We start from the raw sequence: 20142 nt of genomic DNA on the forward strand, positions 1-20142 counted from the left end.
CTGTGATCAACAGCATGAGCATAGATCTATGCAATTGGGATACGATTACATGCGTCAACCAAGTCAGCAATTCCGTTATTCGCCTCTGAAGACGAGCATGGATTGCTGAAGACCAATTGTTACCCAGATCTTGAGAGGTTGATGAAAGGAGTTAATAAGGTATTCAACTATTCACACAAACATTGAGATGTGTTACCACCGCCGACTGGATGCAGTCCTGCCGTATTTGGCCAGATATATCTGCTGTATACCAAACTGCTTGGTGATACTACAGGTGGAGCTGCAATATATCATTACTGCTGCTAATGCCTTTACTGACTGGCTATGACCATGTCTACACAGGCTGCAGCTACAACCACTACTGCTGCTGCTATAGACCGCCTCAGTTGTCTAGTGGATATAGGGTTTGAAAAGGTGAGTGGTTCAATCCCACCCGCGTCAAACGTAAAGACGCTTAAACTTGGTACTTATTACCCTGTCTGGCGCTCGGATTAAACAAAGACTTGTCGACTAAAGGTCAGTATACGTGTCTGACTAAATTTAGGGTATACATGTGTTACATTTTGGGTTACACTTTCTCAGTAAAGTGCAGATTCTGGTCCTTTCCGCGGTTTAATTCTATCCGGGGTTCGAACCCACACTCTCAAAGCCACCGATTTAACTCAATCTGCCATCCACATCTGTACTGGGCATTGTGTATTTGTATATATGCTGATGATATGGTATATCAGTTGAAAAGCACTGTAGAGAAGTATTTGGCCTAGTAGGAAGGCAGACACGTACTGGCACATGGCTATAGAGGAGCAGTTATGTTGGGCACGTTAAACTATTGCAACTCCTTCACTGTCGATGCTGTTTCAATGAAGCAGCTGATGCATGGAAGTTGATATGTTGCACAAGATTATCTTTAATTAAGAAGGCATTGAAGGGATTGGAATTTCAAAAGCTGTATCTTTAATCGCGATGATCAAATGGTACACGAAATTCTCTGCCAGGAGTTAAAATGAAAGTGCTTCAAATACTCAATAACACCCGGAAATTCGCCAACACATGATGTTTATGGCATCAGAAAATGACAACTGGTCTCTGACCATCCAGCTGGAAAAGTATTGTGACATTGGGATACATCTACTCAGAAACAATCGGAACAACTTTGGTTTGGATATTTCTGTATAAGCACTGAAATTGTAGAGCACATACATTTTAAGGCGCAGCAGAATGTGAACTATACAGAGGTGGTCAATGGCATCGGCGGGGGTCAGATATTCATATCGTACACACCATCAGTACACCCAGGAATCTGGCACGTTCACGACACCACTACCATCGGCAGCTGGCAACATCTACAATAGTGATGATATCGCGCTGAGCTATATTCACTCACTTTGATGGATATCCTACTGTGAAGAGAATGTACTACATAGCGTATACCACAATGATACATTAGTTGGCCAAAGTGGCTGAATCGAATAACACTGGTTCGAAGGTAAACCCAATCGAAGCATATCTCTCGGTCTCATTTTAGCCGTTCTGTTTCCCCGCGCTCCATTACAGTTTCACCAGTTTTGGATCCTAGCGACGTGTAACCCATATCCACAGACAGTGATTGGAACTTGGCGTCAGTCTATACTGTACCCACGTGTACCGAGAGATCCATCAAAGGATGGGGTTATGTGTTATGTGTTATCATACACCGATGACGTAGATCCTTGTTCACACTTTCAGTCACTGGATTGCCTGGTCCAGATTCTGTTATTTACAGGAAAATAGTGACGGGGATGTAAAACAACATTCAGTCATAGTTGGTTATTCTATCCTTTCACGATCTGACATGTAAAATATACATGCCCTTTAACATTCTATCCTAGTTGTTGCGACTCTAACATGGACTTTTTGTTTCAATGAAGGAGATTTGACAATGTAAAACGTGGATTGTCTACAGTGTATCACAATCATGTTCCACCAACTGCGCAGCTCTGTATCGTCATGTCGATGTGGCCAGTGTGAGGGGTCAGTGTAAAAACAAACACGAGCTTAATCAAGATGATAAGTATCCTTCTGAAGACACAGAACGATGGATACCTAAGGAACAGGACCTGTTGGAGAGGTGGCCGAAGACGACCCTTTAACTACCCATTAGATGAAACTAGCACGATGAAAACATGTGCGATGCTATCCTCGGGATATAAAGGGAATAAGGTCTTTTGACGCAGAAGCCCTAAACACGAGTAGCGGTCATCACCGGGATAGCTACTCGTCAGATGAAGCTGGACGAACGTTCTTGGGGTTGATGGATGGAATAGGGTCTGTTGGCCAACACTTCTGCCGTTACACATTGCTTGTACACCTCCCAGTCCGCGCGCACTACCAGGTCGCCCTGAAGCCTCTCGTCACTTGGGTAAGGAGACACCTGCATACAAACAGACGTGTGTCAAATAGTGGGTACAGAAGCTCACCTTGGGGCACCCAACATATTTGTATACAGCAAAACCCCGTTTGGCCGGAAAATACGCAATCAGGACGGAAACATATAACAGTGTTCATGCGTCACTTTGCTTTCCCATTTTGGATGTTAATCACAACTATGAATCACAATCCTGTGAACATCTATGACGCCTTTGGTCGTCTCTACATATGCTTTTCAGCAATCCTGTGTAATGTCTTAGATATGACATTTAAGTGAACCACAAGCCCGTGTACATCGATGACACCTTTGGTCGATTCTACATATACTTTTCAACAAGCCAGTGTAATGTCTTAGATATGACATTTAAACGAGCCACAATCCTGTGTACATCTATATGCACATATATATGTACGTGTATGTATTGTTGTTATAAAATGGATGGAAATGTAACCAAAAAGTGGAAATAAAAAAAATTAATAATAACTCACTCACTCTAGCAACAACAGTGTTGACGCTTTACTTTTTATGTCATTTGTCGATTCGGGACATGCTTTACAAAGAGTGCTCAGGGTAGGTTTCCTTGCTCTTTCACAGTGACCTAAACATGTGCTATGGTCGTACAGCTAAAATCGTTTTGGGGAACAGTTCAGTTCTGTGTTTCACTGAGAGCTGACCTACCTGGGTCTTGAGTCGCCTGAGCAACGCTGGTGGACAGTGGTCAAGGTAGAAGCGCTTGTTGATCATCAGACACTCGACGCCGTTGCTCACCAGACTGAGACTCGGTTGGTCACCAAGGACAACCTGCTCCAGGCCCTGTGTGCAATAGTAAAACGCGATGATATGGACTGTTTGTAACTAAGAAACACCGAATTGTCGCGAGGGAACAAATTACCTATACATTGCTGTATATAGAGTTCCCATGACAACAAGAAGGAGGGAGATGACCGACAGCCAAGGCAGAAGCAGGTGTTTAGCCTAGTGGTCAAAGCGTTGGCTCGTCACGCCGATGGTCCTATTTCGATACAAGGATATAATGTGTGAGTGAGTGACTGAGTTTAGTGTTACGCCGTTTTTTTGCAATATTCCAGCAATATCACGGCGGGGGAAACCAGAAATGGGCTTCAGACATTGTACCCATGTGGGGAATCAAACCCGTGTCTTTGGCATGAGGAGCGAACGCCTTAACCACTAGGCTACCCCACCGCCCCTGTATAATGTGTGATGTGCATGGCTCCCTCACTCACATAAAGGTGCGATCGAGTAGCCTGGTGGCTCAAGCCTTCTCTCATCCCGATGAAGGTCCTGGGTTCGATTTCCCATATGGGTACAAGACATACCCATTCATCTGCTTGAGCCGCGTGACTTACGTAAAACAACAGTTGTCCATAACACTTAGTGTTTGGAAATGTAAGTTCCCGCAATATTCAGCCCTTATGGAAGGGGTTTAATAAAATACTCACAAACACCTGCCCCCTGGTGAGAGTCTGGACCAGGACAAACTCCGGGTTCTCATCCGCTTCTGTTACTGCTGATGTCTGAAATATTTACACCTTCACTTTACCTGAAGTAACTGTGGTCCATTTCAGAAGGGTTAAGAGCAGAAACTGGAATGAGTTTGATGAATCAGTGTGTGGACGCAATATAAAGTTTTACTCTCCTGGTTTGTGTGAAATCTAAGTCAGAAATAATCTAGCATTTGGTGATTCGGGTACAGACAAATTCGTGAATAATATTATGAGCACGAATGGTAGGACAGGTTACTAGTTTAAGCCCGATCCAGTAAGACGCCCCCTGGACAAACTTAGTTGCCGTGCACCTGTATATGAACCCAGAGGGCAACAGACTATGGTGACGTGTTATGTATTGTGGAAACATTCCATCTGTAGGTATCACAGATCACTGGCAGCACAAAGACAGCTGAGATGAAGACGTGGGTTGTGAGGATATCTGTGTGCACATAAATCTGTTACATCACTGTTAGGTGATCAACTATACTTGTCCACAAAGAACTGAATTACAAGTAGATCAAACGTGCTTTTTATTATGCCCCCATTGAAATAAATAAAATAGATAAAGAAAGAAAGAAAGGAGAATGGAGGAAAAACAAATAATGATAATTACATAAATAAATAAACATAAATTAATAACTAACTAAACAAAAACATGCAAATTTTGCCCCCTAGAATATTCGTTTGACTAAACTTAAGACTGATCTTCTATGCCTCACCTTTGAGGAGTTTCCAGCATCGAGGTCGTCCAGGAAGGTTCGGATCCTTCCTCTCTGACTGTCGACCTGGGCGTTGCCGTCATCGTGGGCGCCAGGCACGCCGCTGTCATCTGGACAACCGAGAACAAATTATAGAAGGGCGCAATATTAACATATCTCTCTGTTGCCATGGACAATTTAACTTTGAATAGGTTTTAAATATATAATTGAGATATATACAGAGGAAAATAAATGTGGCTGTGGTCATATGAACTTCTTGTTGAGAGAGTTATCAATGGTGATGATGATGACTTCAGCGTTTTACTAATTCATCGATCAGTATACAGAGCAATGTCAACCTGTTTTTACACGTGCTGACGTCAAAATGACCACACGGGCCAAAAATATACTCGCATGTCAACATTTCTCAACCATCGATGAGCTGTATTCCTTTGGAAATATAGAGTCATTTCATCAAGACCTATATGTGCAGGATTTGAGTCTCATTTAACTTGTTGTACTTATTTACAACAAAATATTGAGAAACTTGATATCTGAGCACTAAATCACTATAAATCTGAGAAAAGTCGTGTGAATATATGAAATAAAAAAATGGAAATGGGGAACATGATCAGTTACTTTTAATTATGAGTATATGATCTAAACTGCTAAAACTTCTAAATACATTGTGTATGTTGCTATATCTATCCGTCACTGTAACTGTATCTCCCTTGTTTCTCTTCCTCCGTTTGTGCAGGGATAATCTACAAATATTATAACTATCTACAACGTTATATAGTCTCCCTGGTTTGTGGCGAGACGACACTTAGCACATGCCCTCTAATGGCTGCACACAGCCACAGGTACGCAATGTAATACTCTCGTGTTACGTAACACACACACCCCACCCCGCCTGTTCTTGGGTCGCTGCCTTCGCTCGACGTCATGGTGAGGCACCTGCGAGTCTGACAGCCATGCGAGTGCTCTAGGTAATCAATGGTCGTGGAGGGTTTTGTCGTCATTACGACATGCAGTTCCTGTGCAGATAAAATTGCATATGTCGACGACAGTCTCTTGATTACACCCATTTAATGGTTGCTCGCTCCGGGTGTGCGCTGTCACGTGACCACACAATGGTTAACTTATGTTCTCGAGCAGAAGTGTCCATTAGCCTATATCAAAGTCCGTTTTTCATAAAACCAGACTTTGATATAGACTAGTGGACACACGGGAAGAAGTGCTTTTTCCTTGGGCAGATGGTATTGGAAAACTCCCCTTTGAAGTCTTTCTGATTGATCACCTCTTGTTTCGTGTCCTTCAGATGATTTAACGACACCAAAGGCCACTGATGAAGTTCGCACACGGTCAAGAACAAATTACGGGACTCCAGTGCCAATATGTTGTCATCTTTTGTTCTACCCCAATATTTCAGCAGAGCAGGTGATAAAGGCCAACAAATGAGGTGCAGGAGGGGAGGTAAAATGACGTCGTGTTCCGACGTATTGTGTGTAGTATCTGCTTGTACTATCGTTGCATTGTCAACTGCTATCCTGACTTTAACCGTTTGGCGTTTAGGGCAGAATAGATTGGAGTTATTCGTGACGTACGTGTCAAAATATAAGTCTGGGGATCTTGGATGCGTATCACTGTGCTCCGATAGCACGTATGTTCTCATGAAATGACCTCCGCAATATACCTGGAATGGTGTATAAAAATCCATAGTGTCCATTCCTAGACAGTGGTCGAGACGTTGTAATTGAAATATTGTGACACATGGCAGATTTTTACCCACAGACGCTACAGCGTAGGAGAATGTTCTGTCACTGGAAGTACAAGTGACTGTTTCCAAATGGCTGATTGTACCAACATAAGAGCACATGTGGATCTTTGATGACATGACATTGTGACCTGTAAAGTTCCGATTTAGAATTCGTTTTCCAAGTCCATGCTTGTCGTAAAGCCGACTAAAGGGATCGGGTGGTCAGGGTCGCTGCCTTGGTTGACACATGTCATCGAATCCCAATTGTGTAGATCGATGTTCATGCTGTTGGACTGTTGATGACAAGCTGGACTGACTGGTATAGAATTGATTATTCACAGATCGTCCTAATTACAAAAACAACAACACAAAAATAGAAAAGCATTGGATACAGCTGCCGACACTATCCTTGAGACAAGAACAGATTCACTCAGAATCTTCCTGAATGCATGTAAAGATATAGAACCTGTTACTTGCTGCTGTTGAATCGTATTTGACCGACTGTATTGTTTCTTTTTTCTTGTAAACGTACAACTGTATTATGCTATGTGATATATTGATTATTCATTGATAGTGTCAGGTTATTTCACAATTGGAGGCTGTACAATATCATGTGTGGTTTAAACCGCGTTAATTTGTAAATCACAAAGTAGCACTAATTCCCTTTTTACGTTCTGGCTGCAGAATGAATTATTAGGTAAGATTTCACGTAAGAAATGACATTCATTGTCGTTTAAGGGAGCTTATAAATTTAGAATGATTATGAACTGAAACGTAAGTAGGAATTCGTCCAGGTATTGTTTGACATTAGTGACTCCATCACCACGAACCTGTTGTGGTGGTTGATGTCGGTGTTGATGCGTTTGAAGTCATCTCGGTACTGCTTGGCTGAAAAAAATAAACAGAGGATGTCATTCCCGGGACTTGGTTTGAGTCCATTCAGTTATATAACGGCGTGTCTGCATGGCATGTCAGTAAAGCCCGACATGATGCAGGTCATTGCACGTTTCTCACCTTGGCGAATTCCTAGGCAAACCTTGAATCATAACCAGGGCGAACCTTGGATGCACACAGAACATCATAGGATCCGGCACACCCAAGGCACGTAACTCTGGCGTTCATTTTCGGTGTTACTAACACATTAAGCTCATGCGCCATGATACAACTCTTGCACTGAAGGCGATGGGTTAAAAGGTCGAAATCCCTTGTTCTATTTCCCACACAGATACAATGTGTGAAGGCTATTTCTAGAGTCCTTCATATATTGCTGGAAGATTGCCAAAGAGGTAAAAACTACATCCAAGCCGCTAAATAACTTCAACACCCCTTCATATCTCACCTTCCTCTTGTGTACCCGATAGACAGCGGACTTGGACATCCGGGGACCGCCAGCTACCCCCAGCTTCCTTTGAGGGGAACATGTCATTGGACGATTGACTCGTGTCACACGACGCAGAAATCTGTCGACATCATCAGTGACGTCACTGGATTGTGTGACGTCAGTGTCCGAGGTAAAACTTGAGTTGAGCGACAGAGAAAGAGGTGATGGCAATGTTCTGTTGTTGTAAGCGAGGTAACGGGAGTATGCGATGGCGTTGCTTTGAAAGGCCAGGTAGCCACTAGTGTGGGCGACTTGGTGATACCGTCCTGTTTTCTTGTTCAGGGTTGGTCGAGCTTTGACAAGTTTCTTCAACACAGTCACTGAACCCTGCATCAACAATACACAGTGAATCACTAGACGCTAAGATTACCTCAACTTGGACATGCTCTTGTGGCAGAGTGTTCGCTGTGCTTTAACATGGAGTATTTGAACGGAAACATTGCCTTCCTTCCACAAAGATGCTACAGACACACTAACTATGTCCAAACTAAAATGATTAACGGTAATGACGAATTACAGTTATGTTTTATGTGATCTTCATTGTCTGCGTCAAACGATTTTACCCACAAACATGTTACTATACCAGTTACAAATCAGAAATAAGCAGAAAGTGTTGATAATAGCAAAAGCTGAAGATGTCTATGATTAAATTATGAGGACGTAATGATATCTGTATTTGCTTGCTCACACACACACTTTTCAGCTGCAACTATGTCGTTTTAAAATTCACCTGGGCTTATCATAAAATGAAGCCAGTAAGCTTAGTAATACACGAATGCTTACTCACCGACTTCACAACAATTATCCAGTCGGAGACGTTGCTGTCCTTCACCATGACGGTCTTGCACCTGTAGCACCAAAACAAACGTTCACATGTCTGATTTCGGTGGAAGCGTGAAATTGTGGGATTATACGAGATTTCAGATTGATGGAGTGACACTTGGTGAAGATTACTTACGGCCCTCATGTGTACTTCGGCACGAGATATATATTTCATGACATTGAGCTTGCACTATCTGTTTACAGGTGATCTCGATGTTGGTAATGATAATTGCATTCATTTCAGTGCAGGAATATCATGATTATGGTTCCAAAGTGAAAGCAGCAAACAAACAAGCGCCAAATATATGTTTTTCTTTTGGAATCTGTTTACATTACGATGCATATTGCACGGATAGCACTGCAGAGGCAGCCTGGGGTACACGTTACTCTTGGTGGAACAGGTGATTACCGGAAGTAACAGAAGGTTACGAGCTTAGCATCTGCCTGTGTCAGCAGCTCTAATGGCCAGTCCTGGAGGAACGCCAGATTTCTGAAAATAAGTTACTGTCATACAAGTGTGGATGTTTCAACGACACTTAACATTCAGGAAAGATTTCCGTCCTTGTCCCCCTTTCTAGTCAAATCATACAAATATATACATATCTTTTTCCTCATCGTTAAAATTTAGCGGGGATACGGGCGGAAGTCTTACCAACATTCATGTCTCTACTGACGTTTCTGTTGCTGCAGATAGTGATTCAGTGTTATCGGGATATAAGCAGACGTGACACGTTCAGTAGTTATTCCAAATACGGGATTATATATATTCCGGAGTTACACCGTCTGACGCACAACGATCGCCCAATAGGAAGATACAGGGGATCACACTTACCCCAGGAACTGCAACTGGTCAGGGTCGTGAAGGTTTCGTATGCCTCCCACCATGAAGATACGTCTGTAGTTCTGTTATCGGAATATGATCGTACACATAGATACACAACTGAAGACACAATTGAAAAACACGCACTAGAAAGTACAGTAGAATCAATATACATGCGAGTATACTAGAACAAAGGCATACATTAAACGAATGTAATATGGATACTAATTATTTGCTAGATAGATCTATGTGAAACTGCGTCAGCAACAATAAAATGATCCTTGAACCTGACTTCCCGTGACACGAGCTACAAACTGTATAATACAAACAGATGCTTACACCACCCAATACATACCTCCTCCGTGACCGCAAGGAGCTCCACGTGAGTCTTGGTGATGATAGAAGATTGTCTGGTGGTGCCACTCATGATAGCCAGTTCCTGACACACAAGCATACGTAACACGTGACAACGGACAACGAATATTTCAAACCATTTATATCACTATTTTAATAAAAAGCATTTTCATTGAAGTCATCCTAACCTCGTTCCCCGAAACGAACTTGGCTATCGCTGTTCGAAACTCCCACACCTTAATGCATTGTTTAGGCAAAGAAGGAGGGCTAAAGAGTTATTATCATAGAAATCGGAACCCTTCTTAATTGAAGACCGATGTTGTACATTTATATTTGTTCCGAAGTGTTAAACGCAGGGTCAGAACTGGAATTGAGCTCATTTAAAGATAATCTGTTTGACACGAATGATATGACATGTCTGATGTCTGAGCCCCTACCCCGAAGCTGTGTCCTCTAGTGAGTTCCACTGCCGTCTTGGCGTATCCACTCTCCTGCAGCACGGCTACCATCACTGGGAAGGGCAAACACAAAACAATTGTGTTATAAACGATTTTGGTGTGGTCATTATTGAATCTCATTAAAAGGCCAAAACATACAAGCGAGACAAAGCAACGACCCTACATATACAAATGCAAAGTTAAAGAGATGACACCAAGTGTTTGTGAAATCGTATGTTTGTGTGTTAATATATGTGCATGTCGGTGCGACTGCATTTTTATGCCTGTGTGTGAGAACCTGGCTGCGGGTGCATGCATGAGGTGTTTGAGAACCCGTGTGTGTGATGCACACATGCCCTATACCTGTGTTTGAGAACCCGTGTGTGTGATGCACACAAGCCCTATACCTGTGTTTGAGAACCCGTGTGTATGATGCACACATGCCCTATACCTGTGTTTGAGAACCCGTGTGTGTGATGCACACATGCCCTATACCTGTGTTTGAGAACCCGTGTGTGTGATGCACGCATGCCCTATACCTGTGCCAAGGAGCAGGAAGTAGAAGAATTCGGGTTGTCGATGCTGCTTGACAATCATCCGTTTGGATCCAAATCTACAAGGAATATACTGCATCAAACATGAACTCATTAATGGAATATAATTGTCTAAAATGAAATTTCTCACAATTTATGCCTTATGTCACTGCACGCACAATGGTTAAATAATGCTTGCAACGGAAGTTCCATTTTTGTCTGTAAGTTATGAGTTGGTCACTTTGTTTGAATGTGTGTCCAAATCAATAATAATCAATAATCACCTGTACAACCCCAGAATAGGTAAACTTCTAAAAAGCTGCTAACGGTCTTGCAAATGACATGAAACATATGTTATGAAACTATGACGTAAAACGTCCAAAACAATTTAACTCACGATTGGAAAGTACTGTATCTAGCAAGGTGTTTCTGCATCCTGATTGGCAGGTCTTCTATTGCTCTGATTCCCCGCAGTGCTATCATCACCTGAAGATTGAGGAGTCTACTACGTAGGGTGGTATATGTGTTATACAGCAGGCTTGTAGACAGAGAGCCATATAACAGACGGGATGAAACACACCCTTGCTATGTGATGACGGGATGCACAGAGCAGGTGTAACCGTGCAGCTCATGCTAACTGACATGACACCATATATATTCTTCCAGAGCTACATGTTACCCCCAGACGGATGTTTACGAGGCGTCACAATATTGATCTCTGGACAGCCGGCGTAATAATGCTTGTACACAATATATGATCACTGGATTGTCGGGTCCAGACTTTGTTGTTTACATGCTTGGAAACATTGAGTGTGACGTTAAGAAACAAACAAAAAGATTATTGCAGTAAGTAGTGATTTACACCGCCTATATCAATATTCCATCAACATGTGTAAAGATGAACACCAAAAATTATCTTTTCAAATTGTACCCTTGAGGGGAATCGTTCCAGGTCCTCAATGTAACTCGTGAACAGTTTTATCTGACAGCATCCCTCCTCCACCACACCCCTCCCCCCAATAACACGCTGAAACATCCATGTAAGGATATCTAGTCTTGACTTGAAGTATACCTACATGGTGTATCTCCTCCTCTGTCCTGTCGTCTGGAGGCTTGGACAAGATCCTCTGACCATCCCTGGACATGCGCATCTGACAAAACAACGTTAATTACAGTGCCATAGTCAGGCCTTGTATTGGTAGGTGGCCCTATGTACACGGTTATATGGTCTCAAGTGTTAAAATGGAATGTTATTCCACATACAAACCATCGTTCGTATATACCATGTTCGTCCATCATCCTTTAACACAGGCTGTCGCGTTGCGGTGTAGTCGCTGGTGCCGGAGATGGGGAACCGATGCGAGATCATGCAAAGAGAAGAATTGATATACCAACCTGAGTATTGGCCTTATAGTCAGCGGGGTCAAAGAAAATGTAGTGATTCTTGTCAATGCCCAGTGAGGTCTTCTCGATGGTGTCCAGCTGGGCATAGTAGGGACTGTCACTGCTGCAGGAGAAGGGTGCATTCAGTATACTTCTTATATACCAGATGTCTTATTAGTCCCATCATAAGGGAATTGTTCAGACGAAGCAAACAGACGAAGTGTCAAAATGATTTGGAATGTACCCACCTCTCTAGGAGACTGCATCTTCTGAACAGGTTACAGAAGGCTTGGACCACGCGAGCCCACATCCGGAACTTTCCAAGCAGCTTCTGTAGCAGCGATAGTTGAAGATTGGTTATCTTGATCTGGGCAATCTTCATACATCAATCACAGTTAAGTAGGGTGAAACAGGGCCAAGCGGAGCGTTCAAGGTTATTGAACTTATTCATTGACGTGAATGCATGCATGTGGTGCCTCACTAAACTCTTTATTCACCCAGTGACCATAGAATAACCCCAGCTTTAACACCACTTAAGTCTTAAGTCTGTCCGTCTGACTCTTCATTGGGATAGCCTAGTGGTAAGAGCGTTCGGATATTGCTTGAATATTGCTCAAAGCGGCGTAAAACTAAACTTACTCGCTCCTGCCACTATGACATTTAACCACACCCACACCCACACCCACACCCACACCCACACCCACACCCACACCCACACCAACACCCACGACCACGACTACGACCACGACCTACCTTCGCCCTCTCCGCCTCCTCAGCCTCAGTGAGTCTGTCCCTGGGATGCGGCCTTCTCATCCACTGCCTCGCTCCAACCGACCCGAGGGGTAATGAGTTTCTTTTCAGTGACCCACGGGAACCCCTCCTCGTTGCTCCAGCCCCCCTCCAGTCAGACGCACTGATGACGCTCGACCCTGAGAGGCTTTGGCTGGATGACCCCCTCCTCAGGGGTAACGCCTGGGGGATAGACAGCTGCTGCCCTGACATGGTCAGTCCGACTGCAGAGTGTTGCACTGACCGGCTCACCTGTCGGTGTTTGTCCTCGTCCTCCTTATCTGCAGGTGTAACGTGTGTTGAAAATAACCGCTCAGTGATATACATGGAACTATGTTTGATGATGACCACCGCTACATCACACACCTGATGATGACCACCGCTACAACACACACCTGTTACAAACGTCTGATGATCATCGCTACAACACACACCTGTTACTAACGTCTGATGATGATCCCCGCTACATCACACACCTGTAACTAACGTCTGATGATGATCCCCGCTACATCACACACCTGTAACTAACGTCTGATGATGATCCCCGCTACATCACACACCTGATGATGATCCCCGCTACATCACACACCTGTTACTAACGTCTGATGATGACCACCGCTACAACACACACCTGTAATTAACGTCTGATGATAATCGCTACATCACACACCTGGAAATAACTTTTGATAACTTCCCCTTGTAAGATGCACCTGTAACTATTGTATGACGATGACCACCATTTAATCACACACCTGGATGCAGCTCCCGGCGTAAACGTTGATGTGATGGCAATATATTAGGCAAGGTAGATCTCTCCCGGAGACTCCCGTTATAACGCCGTATAGCTGAATACAAAAAGTACCGTATTAGTATACTCATGGAAACGAATAAGGGAATACATGAAAGTACAAGTGTTCCTGTATCTATTTACAGAATTTCACCCACAGTGCAATACATACCTTGTGAAGAAACCTGGAAAAGAATAAAGGAACACCTGTACTTTCATGTGTTCCCTTATTCGTTTCCATGAGTATATGACACAAACGTAACTCAGCAAATTAGAAATGGGGCGTATTTCAATATGTGAAGTCATATCTATTTATTCATAAGTATACAACAAGTTTAAGCCACCAGCTAAGGGTTGAATGAATTTGGATATTAAAAATGACTAAATCGTATTGAGAAACTCATTGTGTCATTTCAATTCTTGCCACCTGTACTGACAAAGAGAAAGTTCAGTAAAACAGATCAGTGCTCAGGCACACCTGGTTTCGAAATATATCGTTTTTTTCTTTCAAAGAAAGGTAACTATAGAATGCTACATTTTTTTCTTAGGATGTTAGTTTGAGAATTGATTAAGGAGTACAATGAAGTATATCACAGTGAGAGCAGGGCACAGAGTATACCTATACTACTGGAGCGAGGAGTCCCTGAGACCGGGAACCTTCGTCAGTTCAGTTACATAGCGAGTCCGTATGGACTTAACATGTCATATTGCAGTGGGTGAAAGACTGTTAATCAGAACGATGGAATTTTCTGTAAAACCTTCAGGATAACAAATGTTAAAGTAAAGAATCACCGTTATACAGTATATTCTTGGTGTATATTTTGTCCAGATTAAGAACCACCGATATAGCATAAATTCTTGGTGTATATGTTGACAGTCTTAACAGCTAACGTTCCGTAAGCGTGGTCTTACTGCAAACGTATTTTCCAAATCGCATCAAGAAACTTTCATCAATAATGAAAATATAAGTAATGAAAATTTCAAAATAATTGTCCAGATATATTCTCATATACTCATGCACAAAGCATACGACATTATTACCCCGTCAACAGGTCAGCGCATACTGATTCTCAGCTCCCTAGGATGTATACAGTATGTTTTTGTTCACTTGTAACTAATAAGCAAACATTAAGTTCATATAGTTTAGTCAAACTTGTCAATACTTAGGAACATAGTGACAAGTACGCTACTAACCTACCTGTAAGATATATAGCGCTCGTATATTCATAAATCCATCATACTGCCCCGTTGACAGTTGACAATGACCGTTGTTCCCACCTGACCTGACTCCCGGTAACCCTCACAGTAACCCATAAATACCTCTACCACAGGTAGTCCTGCTTAATTAGTTTATTGATGCCGTGACCTGGCTCAGGTAAGTATTATACCTACACTTACCCCTTTATTGTCCTGAACGTGCGCGAGCAGTCACTCCAAGGATACCCTTGTATTAAATTATTTTTTAACAATCACGTCTATTGAATGCCTATTGTTAAAAAAAGATGTTATTTCGCTATATCAGAAGTACATTTGGATTTGGGCTATTTATTTTTTCGCTATACCGGTAAAAGAAGTTTCAGTAAAACTTATAAGTAGCGTAAAAAAGTTTCCCGAAACTTTGACCAAATTAATCCATTACCTTGCATGCTGTCAGGCTGAACCGTTCATCTAGATCAAGCCGAATCGTTGTTTCAGGGATGTGATATCTCGCCGTAGTGTCCACATCGTTGTGTGTAAATCTCAGCTCTCGTCTTCAACTATATGACAAAAACAACTCAAAATACCAACACAGCAACGATAGTGTCCACACTGACGTAATATGTAGAATAAACGTTAACGTCAATTTGACCATGAAAACCCGTTCAGCGAACAATAATACGCCAGTAATCCATTTTCCCCTCAGCTTCTTAGAGGGTCCATTTTCCCCAGAGTTGACATAGTAGCAATTTATGTTTCTGCTTAGACTATTTGTCGGCTTAACATTCAATAATCTTTGATATCCTGAGCAATGTAACTAACTCTCGGAGTAAATAGAGACTAAGAACAAAATAGAACGGTGTTCGTGGTTTAACGTTCATTGGGTTAAGTATATTTGTTCTCTCAGACTCGACAGATAGTATCTGAAGTGCAAGACTGCTCTCTTAGATATGTGTGAGTTACACAGACGTACGTCAAGCTTTATGAACGTGGTGACAAATGGTCCTTTGCATAGCGAACAGATCACAGGAGAGTGGGTGAGTGAGTTGGGTTTAGCATAGTTCGGGCAATATCATGGCGGAGGACCCCAGAAACGGGCTTAACACAGTGTACCTATGTGGGGAATCGAACCTGTGTCTTCAGCGTGACGAGCAAACACTTAAGCCACTGGGCTACCCCACCGCCCCAGCTCACAAGGGAGTTGTATGATCCCCAGGGAGTTGAGATTGATAATACTACGTGCCGTTGAGATTGACGTGTGCGTGTGTGTGTGTGTGTGCGTGCGTGCGTGCGTGCGAGCGTGCGTGCGTGCATGTGTGTGTGTGTGTGTGTAAGAGATCTGAAGCTAAGCAACATCGGTGGCAGAGAATACCTGGATGGGAACCATGAATTGTCAACTTGAATCCTAGCTGCCTCACAATAAACACATAGGCTAAGGCAAAATTTGACCTTGTTCACCTAACAGGAAAAGTGGGTACCCGGCAGGGTGAGATGGTATTGTGCATGTTAACCACGCACCTGTGAAGGCAACTTAGGTTGTATACTCCCGAGGGAGTCGAATGAAAGTACAGTGCACATTGGCCGAAATACGAGTGTCTTTTGAGCATGTACATTGTGTATGGAGACTTGCCTTGTCATGATGCCGTCCGATTTCTGTTTGTCTCATTAAAGAGATGTTATACTATACAGTCCAGTGTTCATTCCCAAACGGTCTATGCGTAACACCGTGTGACAGGTGCGAAACCTATGTAATAAGGGTACTATTATATACTGCCATATACTGTACCCAGCTTAGATAAACAAAGTATTATATAGGTGACTTTATTCAAGTAACTGGACTGCAACCTGGCCTAGGGTCCCTTAAGTTTAATTTATTGGTAGTCTGGGAGGGCCATTATTTTCATTAATACATGTATAGGATTGAAGCGTGGTAATGTGCTTACTCTCTTCATGAAAACTTCGTGTCGTTGCTGATTTTCAGTGATTCATGCATACGGTTTTCATCAACGTTTTGCTTGTTACGCTCAGGGAGGTCTGGTTCAGTTTATAATCGAGACTAGTTATTTTATGTCGTCCGTGTAATAGTATTTAAGTAACAAGAGAAGATGCACGTGCCAGCAACAAGCCGGGTAGTGATGAATTAATCGGAGAACATGCACGTGTTTACAACAAACCGTGTAGTATTTAAGTTTCCAGAGAGCATGCACTTCACAGCGAGATGCACGTGTCACAAAATGAGTGAAGTGTTTAAGTTTTACGAACGTACACGTGTTGTTCACAACAAAGCGTGTAGTGTTTTACTTACCAGAGAACAAGAACGTTTGTATGGCGTGTGGTCACTAAACAATCTCAGTCACTAAACATGCACGTGTCCACAAAACAATGCGAAATCAAAGAACATGCACGTGTCCTCAACCAGGCGGGTAGTGAATATGTAATCAATGAACTTGCACGTATCCACATCAAAACGGATAGCAAATATGTTGGCAAAGCACATGCAAGTGTCCGCACCAAAACGGATAGTAAATATGTACTCAAAGAACATGAACGTTTCCACAAGGCGGGTAGTGAATATGTAATCACAGAACATGCACGTGTCCACACCAAAACGGATAGTAAATATGTACTCAAAGAACATGAACGTTTCCACAAGGCGGGTAGTGAATATGTAATCACAGAACATGCACGTGTCCACACAAAAACGGATAGTAAATATGTACTCAAAGAACATGCACGTGTCCACACCAAAACGGATAGTAAATATGTACTCAAAGAACATGTACGTGTCCACACCAAAACGGATAGTAAATATGTTGGCAAAGCACATACACGTGTCCAATGGGGGTAGTGATTAAGTGGGCATGGGGTTGTAGCTCCACGTAACTGTGCGGGAAAAGCACACATGTCGTTCTATCCACCCCTATTCGATGGTAGGCAGGACGAGGAAATCCTCCTGATCTCCAGGGTAAATGTTGTCATTGACATAACTCCGTCTCGCAGCTGGGAAGACATGTTTACTCCGCAGCTTACACGCGTTCTGTGCGGCTACCCAGGTAAAGCCTCTCTTTAATTAAGTGCTTAGCGGACTTGTCAGCATGTATAACAGCACGGGTACTCACTTGGAGAACTTGCTTTCTTTAGATATTCCTGAACTTCTCAAATGGTTAGAAACATATTAGGAATTTTTTTGTTATGAATTCAATCCCCACCATGATAACCAGCGTGTATGCTGAAAGACAACTGGCACCTGAACCACAGGCGATGAAACCTGTATGCTAGCTGCTGGTGATGTTATTTAAGTAGCAATGGTAGCAAATGTAATCCGAAAATGCACTTCAACTATACGGTTACAGTGGAAACGTATATCCCTATATATTATATTATATTATATTATATTATATTATATTATATTATATTATATTATATTATATTATATTATATTATATTATATTATATTATATACTCATGCCAATAATGGTTGTCACCCCTCCCCACCCCAACCCCCACACACCTTACAAGGGGGTGCCAACCTCTCCAATTAAACAAATTGAAGTGGTGACAACCATTATTTGCATGAGTAGTATATTATATTATATTATATTATATTATATTATATTATATTATATTATATTATATTATATTATATTATATTATATTATATTATATTATATTATATTATATTATATTATATTATATTATATTATGTTATGTTAGTAAAACATTACACACACTAATGACATACGGCAACACACCACGAACAAGGGAAAACATAACTATGTAGATAAATATATAGCATGTACGAGCTACATTCATCCATGTACCTGTCATCATGCTCGCGGTTGTATACGTCATCGTGTTTGTCAGTGGCACCAGATAGCAATAGTACTGGTCGACGAATAACTAGTTCTTGTCTTTTACGCGCACCTATATGCTATTGCCAGTTAAGCAACGCCAGTCACGAATGATCCTTTTATCACCTATCTGATCAATAATTTAATATATTGATACCTCTCTAACCACATTAGATCATTTCTGAAAGATGCCAGTAACGCTTCCCATTAACTGAATTTCCTGTTATATTTACACACTATTCAAGCAATAAGTTGGGTGGCAATAAGTATTGTTTATGTAATAATAGCAAGTGAATTATTACTTGGGTTTCATGCAAACTTTCGCACCAGTGTTAACTGTCTGCTGACAAGGAGTATATCTGATAAAGCGAAATCTGTGAATGTTGATAAGATATGAGCCACGCTATATCAGGTAGGTATAGTTCCGGTATAGTTTACTGTATATCCATATAAACTGTTAGAAGTATCTGAGGAAATCCAGGTAACGTATTCAAACTTACCCGACCATCCAGTGCACATATCCAAGCTAGGTTAACGTCACGAAACAGTGTACATCCAACTTCCAGACAGGACTTTCGTAGTTTGTTATGAAGGTACTTATGTGTACTCAGATATCGGACTCTTTGTTCCTGTGCTCGACAAATGTAAGTTCTGTAAGTGCAACCTTCTTCATATCTCTTAAATCCTACCGTTGACAAAAGCATGATATTGAGATCAGTAGACGGAGCCAAGTTGCACGCTCACTGTTGAGTGCACGTGCTGCATGGCCGCCGTTCTGTCATGCGCAATCCGGCGGTAGCTAGGTTGCGGCCAAGTCGGGAAGTGTGAACTGCCCCCTGCGTTCGATGAGTGTTTCAAACCTGGCACTCATATATCATCGTATCAATAGATTGTAATAACGATGGAGCTGACAAAGTGCTTTGAGGATTTACGGCTCTTGGTTTCGCTGATAAAACTTGGCGTGTAAATATATTCATCTGAGTACATACACAAGAAGTCTCAAGAGTAAAACATCAAGACAGGGAACTGCAACCCGGGAGACGCGCAGAAGTAATGCCAGCCAGATAAGCAAATCCCATGTAAGTCTTAAAGAGTGGGGACAGACGTACACAGCTTTTGGGAAAATAGAGGGTGCTTTCAGTGACCACAAGCTCGGATACAAGTGATAAATACGGGTAGGTTTCTCTCACTGTTTACAGTCGTATTCAGCAATGTTCCAGATATCTGAGAGGGTGGTGGGGTAGCCTAGTGGTTTAAGCGTTAGCTCGTCACGGCGAAGGCCCGGGTTCGGTTCCTCACATGGGTCCAATTTGTGAAGCCATTTCTGGTGCCCCCTGCCGTGATATTGTTGGAATATTACTAAAAGCGGCGCGAAACTATATTCACTCCATATATCTGACATCGGACTGTAATATT

The 20142-nt window shown here is 42.3% G+C and overlaps 1 protein-coding gene across 1 annotated transcript; it reads right to left on the reverse strand.

Annotated features, from left to right (window-relative positions):
* Positions 1-1152: 1152 nt before the first annotated feature.
* Positions 1153-19500, reverse strand: LOC124256304. The gene is made up of 20 exons (XM_046690280.1): positions 19227-19500; positions 15318-15435; positions 13644-13736; positions 12856-13172; positions 12351-12433; positions 12115-12226; positions 11796-11870; positions 11117-11205; positions 10726-10799; positions 10187-10260; positions 9751-9834; positions 9408-9478; positions 8985-9065; positions 8541-8601; positions 7712-8080; positions 7203-7260; positions 4635-4744; positions 3868-3942; positions 3086-3220; positions 1153-2410 (listed from the first exon to the last, which is right to left on the reverse strand). Exons 2-20 carry the CDS (start codon positions 15322-15324, stop codon positions 2258-2260), a joined length of 2121 nt encoding a protein of 706 aa, XP_046546236.1. The 5' UTR covers positions 15325-15435; positions 19227-19500; the 3' UTR covers positions 1153-2257.
* Between the last annotated feature and the right edge of the window lie 642 nt (positions 19501-20142).

The sequence above is a fragment of the Haliotis rubra genome, unplaced genomic scaffold (assembly GCF_003918875.1).
Source record: "Haliotis rubra isolate DU_JTF1 unplaced genomic scaffold, ASM391887v1 Scf623, whole genome shotgun sequence".
Taxonomy (NCBI): Eukaryota; Metazoa; Mollusca; class Gastropoda; order Lepetellida; family Haliotidae; genus Haliotis; species Haliotis rubra.

Excerpts from the sequence above, each read along its gene's own strand:
- LOC124256304 (XM_046690280.1), bottom strand. Across the intron at positions 10,261-10,725 it reads CTTCCTGCTCCTTGGCACAG|TGATGGTAGCCGTGCTGCAG; the intron begins GTATAGGGCATG and ends TGCCCTTCCCAG. Across the intron at positions 4,745-7,202 it reads GACATCAACCACCACAACAG|ATGACAGCGGCGTGCCTGGC; the intron begins GTTCGTGGTGAT and ends TCGGTTGTCCAG.